The following is an 11106-nucleotide window of genomic DNA, read 5'->3' on the forward strand; positions in this document are numbered from 1 at the left end:
TGGCTTGTCCTAGACACACCATGTTCTGCAGCTGTGTAAATACCCCAGTGAAACTCCACTTCCTTTCCAGATCTAGGGCTGGTCTCAAACCCCCACATCTCCCTTAAGGAGATCACTAAGGGTAGATGGGAACATGTAAGTCTGGAGGAGTTTCTTCAATTGTAATGCAAGCATGAGTGTACACAATCGTTGTGAGTGAGTGTGAGAGTATTTGCTCCATCTTCCTTCCAGGGGCTGCCCAGTCAGCTCTCAGAACCCCCTTCGATGCATCATCCAGTGAACTTGTGCAGGTCCAAATGGCAGTAGGAACTCCCCAGGTCTTTCTTCTTCTCCTGTGGGCGCTGCTTCATTCTCAGAGAGTCTGCTGGGAGGCTCAGGGTTGTGGTAGACCTGTGGAGAAGCCGTGTCATTAAAATCTGAGGAGAACCTCTCTCTGCCTTTCTTCATAGGGCAGGGGTTCCATCCCTCCCATCATTTGTGTGTCCCTCCTCTGGACCTGCTCTAACAGACTCTGTAGACTCTCCCCACAGTCAGTGAGGAGACATCAGCTCGCACACTGGACTTAGCCCATCCCAAAGCAGACGTGCACGGTAAATGGGACAAACCATCCTTCTGGAGACACTGATCCTGCATTTCATCATTTGTGGCCTCTGAACTCCCCAGCTAGCATGAGCTCATATCACGGCCTGCATACCTGGTCACCTCTGCATGGCTTGCTTCATCATGCGATGATCAGAAGTGAACACACAAACTCTCCTACCAGCCCTTACACCGCCTCCATCCCATGGCTAAAGGCCATATCCACCTCCAGGTGGGATCCAAATCATCACTTTCTTACCTCATCCAGGTGGGAATGGGGCTTCTCATCCACCTTCCAGTACCTCACAGAGACACTTTTCTCTAGGTGACTCACTCTCTTTGCCTCCTTCTCTTTCCCTCTGACCCATGTCTCCTTTGGATATACTCCCCATTCCATCTCTTCCACAAAACCTAAACTTCCTTTGCCATCTCGGAAGGCCTCACTGCCAACAGCCACTGACATGGCCTACTGAGGGGACATCACTGCAGGAACTAGACTATACCGGCCTGCCACCATGGCTGCTTTTGTCAGCTTCCCCCAGAGCTTTCCCCCTTCCAGGGCCAGCTCTTTGCTTTCCAAAACAGAATTAGCGCAACAAGACAGGTGTGCAAAGAGGGACAAACTAGATCCCAGTAATGCACATCCCAGAAATGCATCCACTAGCATTTTTGTGTTGGGCAGAGAATCCAGAGGGACTCAGGGACACAGGGACTCCCCCCAGCCAAGTACTGGTGAGTCCCCAGAGCTGGAGGAGAAACATGAGAAGCAGGGGGACAGCTCAAGCAGTTGAACAGGGAATCTTGTCCAGTGCCTGACAGATGGGTCTTGCTCACAAGGTGAGGCTTTCACTGATCCCCAGATGCCCAGCTAGGAGGACGTTTTTCTTCCTTGGATTTCTTTGGCTAGGAGGGAAGGCCACAGGAGCAGTCATGTCTCCTACCAAGAGCCCCCTTCTCCAGCAGTTGTCATTGGTGGACACTGAGGGAAGAGTTAGAGCTGGACAAGCAGCTGGGGTATTGCTCCTGAATACTCACTGCTGTGTCCTGCTCAGTTTCAGCAGATCAGTGTTGTTTCTGAGCCTGCCGTGGCAATGCACCCTGGGGGAAAGGAAGGCCAACAGCATCCTGGGCTGCAGTAGGAAGAGCGTGGCCAGCAGGACAAGGGACCTGACGCTTCCTCTCTACTTCGCGCTTGTCAGGCCACCTCTGGAGTGCCAGTTCTGGGCTCCCAAGTACAAAAAAGATGTCAGAGTGAGCCCAGGAAAATGGTGCAGGGACTGAAGCGTCATTCCGGTGAAGAAAGTCTGAGAGATCTGGCAGTGTTCAGCATGGGGAAGAGAAAGCTCGTGGGGGATCTTGGCAATGTGTGTAAATATGTGATGGGAGGGAATGAAGAGGAGAGTCTTCTCAGTAGTGCCAACTGACAGGAGAAGAGGCAGTGGGCACCAGTTTACAAACCTGACCGAACATGGTCCTGGGCACCCTGCTCTACGTGACCTGGCTTGAACAGGGGCTGCATGGTCTCAAAAGGTGCCTCCCAGCATAAGCAATTCTGCGATTCATTGAAATATGCTCGGATTTTCTCCCTGCTGCACAGGCTGGGGAGGCAGAGACCCAGCCTCACCACAGCACCAGTGTGTGGGTGCTGGGCAGGATGAGCTTAGACCTCCATGCAAGGAGAGGTGGGGAAAGAATTGCTCCCCAGGGTACACCCTCCCCTTTTTGCACAGTACTGCACACTGAGGGCACGGGTGTAGGCTCAGAATCCAGAGGGAAAGTGCTGTCATGGAGCTCTGCATCCTGCACACACAGAAGCACCTGGGAGTCCTCTGCAGACTGCACAGAGGAGAACCTCCCTGAATCCACGCAAGCTTTGTACTTGCTCACCACAGCAGCACCTGAGGGGACTGGTTTGGGAGCTGCTGGTACCAGTAGATGTAGGGATTGGGATCGGTGGTGGAGAAATCGCAGTGCAGCGTTGTGTTGTGTCCTGCCTGGATGGTCCTTTCTGGAGGGAATTGGAGCACAGAGTCCTTGGGCGTGTCACCTGTACAGGCAGAAAGGAATTTCAACGCTCCTTGCACTGACCCAGCCTTCCCCTCACGAGTTGGGCCATTCCTACACAGGCTGACAGCATTTTACCTGAGCCTGGATCTGTCCCCAGGCAGCCATCACTGCTTTTCAATCCTCCTTAGGGATGATGTTGGTTTGCAGGGAGAATCGTGTCTGTGGTGTGTTGAAGCCCTCTGCAGCCCTGGAGATCAACCACAAGCAGGACATGAAATGTTCAAGGGACCCGAGACACAGTGGAGTGCAGGCCCCTGAGGGCTGCTGTCCACACTCCATCAATGCTGCCTAGAGTCCCCTGAGATAAATAGGGGCACGCAAAGCCTCCACCAGGGCTGGCAGAGCAGACCCACATCACTTGGGAGAGGCAGGCCATCCTGGAACAGCAGTAGGACAACAACTAAGTACCCTGGGGCTTCTCAGGTGACCTGGATGATGCTTCAGGAGCAACAGATTCCAACTCAGAGGGTGAGATCAAGCTGGAAAGTCAGCACCCTCCAGATGAGCTTCCACATGCAGTGCTGGGGTGGGATTGCCTGGGAATATGTCCCCAGAGCCATTCCTGTTGCCTGTGGGAGGAAACAAGATCACAGAGATGTGGTTACCAGCTGTTGGACAGAGAAACTGTCATGGACTCAGGAACATAGGGGCTCCCTCCAGCACTGGTGATTCCCCTGAGAAGGAGAAGAGACATGAAAAAGAGCAGGACCCTTCTCCAGCAGTGGACGAGTGCAGGAAGGGCTTGAACAGAGAATCTTGTCCTGTGTCTGGCTGATGGGTCTTTTCACTTGCTGAGGGTTTAGCTGACATCCAGATGTGGGCCAAGGAAGAGCTCTTCCCTTCTTGGGCTACTATGGCCACGTGGCAAAACCATAAGAGCAGTTGTGTCTCCTAACACAAACTTCCTTCTCCAGCTGTGGCCATCAGTGGAGGCACAGGGAAAGGGAACAAGGAGACAAACTGATAGGTTGCTTGCCCTGAGTACTCGCTCCAGTGTATCAGCTATTTTAAGGAGAGGGCATTTACATGCCTGGTTTGGCTTGTGCGTGGTGTAACCTGCAATGGGTCTGCTCCAGGTCAGGTTTCTTGGATCCTTTTCATCATCAAAGACCCTGGATCTAGACACAGCTGTAAAAGTCACGCTGCCATGTGCTACACAGCAGCACAGTCCAGGGAGGCAGAGACCCAGCCTCACCACAGCCTCCAGGTGCCACTGCTGGGCAGGCTGAGCTCAGAGCTATATGCAAGCAGTGGCAGGGAGGGAAGCGCCCCTCAGAGCATGCCCCACGTTTCTGTGCAGTGCTGCATACTGTGGGCACTGCTGTGGGCTCAGTGCACAGAAATAGGCAGTGCCGTCCTGGAGCTCGGCATCCCGCACATGCAGAAACACCTGCGAGGTCTCCACAGACAGTGTAGAGGAGAACCTCCCTGAATCCACTTGAGGTTTCCATTTGTCCACCCGCAGCAGCATCTGAGGGGACTGAGTCTGGCACTGCTGGTACCAAAACATGTATGGATTGGAATAGCTGGTGGAGAAATTGCAGTGCAGAGTCGCGTTGTGTCCCACCTGGATGGTCATTTCTGCTGGGAACTGGAGCACAGAGTCCTTTTGGGCATGACCTGTAAAGCCAGAAGGAGCTTTCAGCTTTGCTTGCCTGTGTCTGTGTCCATCTGTCACTTCATCAGCTTGCTAACTGTCCCCACTTCCCATCTCACTTTTCTCTGAAGCCTCTGAAACGCTGAGCTGTTTGTCCCTGCACACTTCTTTCTGCAGGTTCTTGTCACTTCTCGCCCCCCCCACCCCCATCTCCCTGCTTTTCATGCTGGTCTTTCAGTCCACTGATTCTCTCCATATCTGCCTCTGAGCTATGTTAACTGCTCGTCTCTCCTTCAGCAGTAGAAGACGTGAGCTGCTCCTCTCCCACCTCTGACCATATCTTCTTGCTAGAACAGCTCCTCCATATGGCACAGCACGTCCTCTGACCTTGCCCTGTCCTTGTATGGCATTTCAGCTCCTCTTGCACCGAGTTAGCCTTCACTGTTTGTCCCCCAAGGTTTACGACCACCCCTACAGAGACTGGTAGCATTGTCTGCAATACATCTAGGAGAGAAGCTCCTAGATGCCTCATTGCTCCGTTCCCTAGCAGCTTTCCTTCTTTCAGGCTGCCTATGTATTAGCGGCACATGCAGGAATGCTCAGTACCTGCCAATGTAAAGTGAGGTCATGTTCCTCCCCTTATGCCCATTCCTCCTGACATGTCCCAGATTATTTGCTGTACCCGTCTGCAGCCCCTGCTCTCCCTACAGAAACACTCCCAGTTTCCCTGGGGAGTCAGGACTCACGTCTCCCCGCTTCCACCACCAGCTGCACAAACCCTTGCCTCATTCTCCCCAGCCTGAAAGTCACATCTCACCAAAGTCTGCCAGTTCCACCAGGGCTGCCAGGAAAATGAGGACCATGTCACGCTCTCCCTTCGTGGGGTGCCCAAGGACCTGCCAGCACGAGGGTCCTGATGCTTGCAACTTCCCGTCTTCTGCTGCCTCTGCCAGATCAAAGAGGCCTCCAAACCACAGCCCAGAGGGTGGAGCAAAACTCTCTCCCTGCTGCTCCAGGCAGGCCTCTTTGGGTCTTTCCCCCAAACTCTACCATGGACCCGTCTTGGGAAAGCTGAATAAGGGAAACTAATTAGCGTAGAACAATTTTAAAACAGAATATATAATTTGGCAACACTTGCGTCAGGCCCCACAAACTCAGGGTTCACCTGTCTCATGCTCCAGTATGAAAGAAAACAATTAGTAAAATAGTTGGAATGTAGAAACCAGATAAGAGAAGCCGTAAATTAGGGAACAGTCCTTGGGTACGAACTAGAAAAAAGACAAAAAGTTTGAGGCATCCTGATAAAGGGGGCCCGATATGCCAACAAGCCTGGGACCATCTGGGCAGGACGGATAACAAGGTTGCTGAGCTTGCAAAATGGAGATAATGAAGAAGAGGTCACCCAGCTGTATACACTGAAGAAGAGGAGAAAGAGGAAGATTTGAGGAGGACGACCCCTGACGACCACCCGAGAAAGAAACTGTGCAGGCATATCAGGACAGTAGCATATATTCATGAGTTCCTGGAATAATAATTAATATGTATTAAATTTATCAGAAACCTAATGAATATGTAACTGTTATGTAATATAAATCATGTGCAATTTGTTTCTCGTTGAGATGCATTTTCATGGAAATATCCCGGTGCGACTCCCAGCACTGCAATAAAGGATACCTGCTTAATAATCACATTGGCTATTGAGTGAATTTTTTTTGATTCAAAGCCCTCCAGAGAGATTACAGACTCATGGTTTCAGTATGACACGTCCATCAAAGGGACAGGCATCCCTCACAAACTTCACCTGACACCAACCACCTAGCCAGCTGCACAGGCCTGCACCCAGCCCTGCAGGAGATGGAGAAGGCACCCCTGCACCCACCCATGTCCACCCTGTCCCTGGGAGTGTCCGGATGGAGAAAGGACCAGGCACACAAGGAAGTGCCTGGGCCCAGGTGTTGCACACTCTTTCCCTTCACCTCTGGCCATAGAGGAGGCACCTGAAGAGAAACACAACTGTAAAGAGCATCTGCTGCAGAAAACAGCCGCACAGGGACAGACACGCTCCCTCCCTCTGGCAGGAAGAAGACTCTGCAACACAGCTCTCTGTTGTACAGGCAGTCCCTCTGTGTCCCTTCGCCTACCCACATTACCCACAACCTCCAGCTGCTTGTCCCACCCCGGGCCCCAGAACCCCAATACTCAGGCAAGCAAAAGGGCCACTTGATTTTAATGTCTGGAGCAGGGCTCCTCTGCCACTTCTCACCCAGGGACCTTTGCTCACACGCTTGGCAGGGACTGCAGGAAGCAGGTTATCAGCATAGCAGCCCTCATTCACAAGCCTGCTCCCACAACGCCTTCAGCATCCTGTTGTTTGTTGAGACCATGGCAGCAGGACAGTGGACTGCCCTCTGCTCTCCAGTGACTGCAAAGCAGTTCCCTTGTAATACAGTGACAGCTGCCACACCAGTCCCCAGCTGAAGCAGGGAAGAGGGCTGAACCTTTCCTGCCTGCCTCGGAAGCCTGTGAACACGGACGTTCACAGTTGTGCCAGCTCCTACAGCCACACAGGCCACACTGGGGACTGGAGGGGCCCAGGACCCCATGATCAGGGTCTCTTTCCAGTTCTCACTCACCTCAGACCTTCAGCCCCATAGGGCAACTTAGCAAATCTCTTTGTGGCTCACTGCTGAGCTTGGACCTTGAGTCTCAGATGTGTCATTCAACAAGTGCCCAGCTCAAGCTTCTCTCCTACCTCCTGGACTTCACTTCAACACCAAAGGCTCTTAATCGGAGGTAAAGGGGAATCCTGTGCAACAAGCTCTCTGTCCTGAGCACTAGCCACTGTGGGATACACTTGTAGGTGTCTGTGAGAATCAGTATCTCGTTCTCGCATTGGTGGCCAGGTAGAACTACGTGCTCAAAAGGATGCCTCTCCAACACCCACAGGAGCAATCGGGAAGTGGACTGTGGAGCCGGAGGAATCAGTTTGTAACTGTGTCTCAGAGCTGATTTACAGAGTTACCAAGAAAGCATTTCTGGTTGAGGTTTCAAAGCAAGGCCTTGTATTGGCAGTGGTTCAGCTGGGTCTTTCTGTTTGACCAGGGCCTGGCAATGTCAGTGGGATGAAAGAGATGCCCAGGCGCTGCCATGCCCCCTTGGTCCCTGCGGCAGGAGCGAGGGCTGTCCGGCTGCCCGTGGGCAGGAGGATCTCTGCTGTCCGACTCCTCCTGCACAGCAGCAAGGCGCTGCTCCTCTCCGGGAGCCAGCGGGGCCGGCGGCTGCAATCGCTCCTGCCCGGGCACCGCCGGACACCGCCACCGCTCCGGTCGCGATTCCTGCCCCGCTGCCGCTGCCGTCACTGTGCCGGGGGATTTCTGTCTGCGCCCCGGTGGGAGTGCGGGGGTGAGCATGGGGTGAGGGGCGGGAGAAGGTTTCTGCCCGGGGGACGTCTCCGGATCCGCGTTGGGGGCACGTCCCTGGCAGGGCTGCGTGGCGCGGGGTCTGCGGGGCCTCGGCGGGCCCGATGTCGGTGCCGGTGCCGGTGCCGGTCGGGCGGGGGAAGGGGCGCGGGGCCCGGGGCCGGGCGGGGCCGGGCGGGGCGAGGCGGCCCCGGCGGGCGGAGCGGCAGCGCCCCCTGGCGGGCCCGGCCGGGGCTGTCCCCCCGCCCCCGACACACACGCCCGGCCCCGCCCGCCGCCCTTCCTGCTTCGTGGTTCGTGCCCGGCCGCAGCCCCGGCTCCTCTCCCCGTGTCTCTCAGGGCGCAGTAATACACCGCCGCGTCCCCGCGCCGGGGCCGGGCGAGCCACAGGGCGCTGGACCGGCGGTCTGCCGCCACCCACAGCCGCCCCGGCGGGTCCGGCACCTCTTTGGTCCCTTTGCTGCCCAACGTGAGGAATGCGGGGCCTCGGCCCGGGAGCTGACGGTACCAGTACATGAGGTCTCCTGTCTGTATGTTGGGGTGTGAGCAAGTGATGTTGATGCCGGTGCCCTCGGTGGTCTCTGCCGACGGCTCCTGCTGCACCTGGGCTCTGCCCACAGCCACTGCCAGAAAGCAGAAAAAGAGAGGGGAAAAAAATTTCAAAACCTGCTTTCTGCCCAGTCCTGCCTGCCGTTTCCCGGAGGAAATCCCCCAGAAGCAGCCAGGACCATACAGAGATGAGGAGGAGACGGGTTTTCAGAGGATATCCAAATGTGCAGTAAGTGCCCATTAATACTTGGTGGAGAAAGGAAGGTATGAATGATAGGTGGAAGAGGGGGGAGTCACTGAAGAGAAAAGGGGGATAAAGGAAAGAAAGAAAGTAGCAAGTGGGAGGGAATGACTGCATGAATTATATGGAAAGGCACGGGGGGAAGTAGAAAATAGGGCGTGTTCGACAAAGAATAGAGCGTTGAGTTTTCAGAGGGAATGTGGAATGGTAGCAGAGGGAGAGATGAACGGGAGGATGGCTCGGGAGCCGAGGTCCGTGAAGAAGCCAGAGGGGACGGCAGCCTCCAGGGACCTGCGGGGAACACCCCAAGCTCAGCACCGGCCCGGTCCCCCGCCCCCACCACCGCCAGCCCCACGCACCCAGGAGCACCGCGGCCAGCCCCGCCAGCCCTGCGCCCCGGCACCGCCGCATCCCGCCGCTCTGCCGCCCGCGCCTCGCTGCCCCCCGCCAGCCCCGGCTCTCTGCTCCGGATACTCCTCTTCGCCACCTCCCCTCCCCTCCTCCCCTCCCCTCCCGTCCCCTCCCGTCGCGTCCCGTCCCCTCCCCTCCCGTCCCCTCCCCTCTTCTGCCCTGCGATGGCGTGTTTCCAGATCTCGCCTCGGCCCTTGTGGGGCGCAGAGGGAGGCGAGAGCGGCGGCAGCGGGGCTCTGGCCGCGGCCGTGGCCCACAGAGGAGTCAGGGCCGGGGTTGGCGGGACGGGAGAGGGATGGCTGGGCTCAGCACCCTGGGCTCACCCTCTCCTGGCTTGCCACAGAGAGCATCCCTGCTGGCAGAGGCAGCACTTCTTCTGACAGCACAGCCCGGTTGTGTCTTTGCCCAGGGCTGGGACTTCCCTGTGGCACCACTACTACCGTCCTGCCGTGCATGGCACAAGTACTTCCCCACCAAAAGCAGGGACCTGGCCTGACATCTCCCACCTGCTTTGCAGGCATGGAGATGCACTCTACGTCCATGGAGCACAGGCGCAGGACAGAGAGAAGGTGAGAGCTAAGGCGGCAGTGTGGCAAATCACCTCCCTGAAATAACCACCGCCTCAGGGACCTGGGACATGAGAGGGATGGATTCCAGAAGCAGGCCTGCCCTCAGGGAGAGTAACAAGGCCCAGCAAGGCCATGAGGGGACTGGAAGAATTTCCACGGAGCCCTAAGCCATCCTGTGCTCAGCCAGCCTGAAAGGCCCTGTCTGGCTGCAGGAGCCCTGCAGGGCAGGAATGAAGGGGAAGGCAGCCAGAGGACAGCTGGCTGGGGAAGGAAGGTCCCTGGGCCAGGAGGCACTGTCCTGGGCTCCTGGGCCCTGGAGTGTGGAGGTGACTGGACTTAATCCCTACAAGTCTCATCCTGACAGCTCAAATGCTGGATATGCCCTGACAACTAACAGAGCATCTAACAAGCAGCAGAGCTTGGGCTGGTTCAGCCTGGAGAAAAAAAGGCTCCCGGGACATCTAATTGCGGCCTTCCAGTACCTGAAGGGGGCCTACAGGAAAGATGGTGAGGGACTGTTTATCAGGGAGTGTAGTGACAGGACAAGGGGTAATGGGTTTAAGCTGAAGGAGGGTCGATTGAGATTAGGTGTTAGAAAGAAAGTCTTTACTGTGAGGGTGGTGAGGTACTGGAACAGGTTGCCCAGAGAGGTTGTGGAGGCCCCATCCCTGGAAGTGTTTAAGGCCAGGTTGGATGAGGCTTTGGGCAACGTGGTCTAGTGGAGGGTGTCCCTGCCCATGGCAGGGGGGTTGGAACTAGATGATCTTTAAGGTCCCTTCCAACACAAACCATTCTATGATTCTATGATTCTATAATTGGTGGCCACTACACTTCCTGTAGGCCTCTTTAGGTACTAGAAGGCTGCTATTTAGGTCTCCCCAGAGTCAGCTCTTCTCCAAGAAGGGCAGGCCCAGTTCTTTCAGCCTCTCCTCGCACATCATGTTTGCCAGCCCCCTTAATCTACTTGGTGGCCTTTGTTGGACTCACTTCACTCTGTCAATATCCTTCCTGGACCAGGGAGCCCCAACCTGGATGCAGTACTGCAGAGGTGGTCTCACAAGGGCCAGAGGGACAGGGTCACTTTCCTGCACCTGCTGGCCTCACTTTGACTAACACAGCTCAGGATGCAGTTGGTCCCGTTTGCTGCAAGGGCACACTGCTGTCTCCTGTTCAGCTGGGTGTCTCCTAAAACCACACATCCTTTTCTGTGCATCTGCTGCCAAGGCAGCCAGCCCCCAGCCTGCATGACCACATGGGCTGGTTCCTCCCTCAGGAGCAAAACCTTGCCCTTGCTCTTTTTGGCCTTTGTGAGCTTCCAGTCAGCCCATGTCTCCAGCTTGTCCAGGTCCTCTGAATAGGAGCCGTGTCCGACACGTACTACCTCCCCAGGTATTATCCACACACCTGCTGCTAATTCCCCACTGCCCATTACTCATGGTGTTCATGAAAACATGAAACACTATTGCTCCTGCTACTTTGTCTCTACTGCTAGACCCCAGTAATAAGGATTGGCCAGCTGGGCTTTGCACCATGGTCACAACTCTCTGAGCCTGGTAATCCAGCCAATTTCCCACACACCTTATCATACTCTTACTGTGTTTATTATTTCTCACTAATTTGATCATAAAGGAGTGAAGAATTGTGTCAAAGCTCTAAGTTGTAGGTACACTCCTC

The 11106-nt window shown here is 55.4% G+C and overlaps 1 protein-coding gene across 1 annotated transcript; it reads right to left on the minus strand.

Moving 5' to 3' along the window:
• Positions 1-269: 269 nt before the first annotated feature.
• Positions 270-5736, minus strand: LOC129195235 (uncharacterized). Its single transcript, XM_054801066.1, has 5 exons — positions 5061-5736; positions 3957-4266; positions 3252-3320; positions 2467-2583; positions 270-390 (listed from the first exon to the last, which is right to left on the minus strand). Exons 1-5 carry the CDS (start codon positions 5104-5106, stop codon positions 270-272), a joined length of 663 nt encoding a protein of 220 aa, XP_054657041.1. The 5' UTR covers positions 5107-5736.
• Positions 5737-11106: the final 5370 nt, after the last annotated feature.

Source organism: Grus americana, chromosome 22 (genome assembly GCF_028858705.1).
Source record: "Grus americana isolate bGruAme1 chromosome 22, bGruAme1.mat, whole genome shotgun sequence".
In the NCBI taxonomy this organism is placed as follows: Eukaryota; Metazoa; Chordata; class Aves; order Gruiformes; family Gruidae; genus Grus; species Grus americana.

Excerpts from the sequence above, each read along its gene's own strand:
- LOC129195235 (XM_054801066.1), bottom strand. The coding sequence starts at position 5,106 with ATGGTCCTCATTTTCCTGGCAGCCCTGGTGGAACTGGCAGACTTTG. Across the intron at positions 2,584-3,251 it reads GTTTCTCTGTCCAACAGCTG|GACCATCCAGGCAGGACACA; the intron begins GTAACCACATCT and ends CCCTCCAGAAAG. Across the intron at positions 391-2,466 it reads TCCCCTCAGGTGCTGCTGTG|GTCTACCACAACCCTGAGCC; the intron begins GTGAGCAAGTAC and ends GCTTCTCCACAG.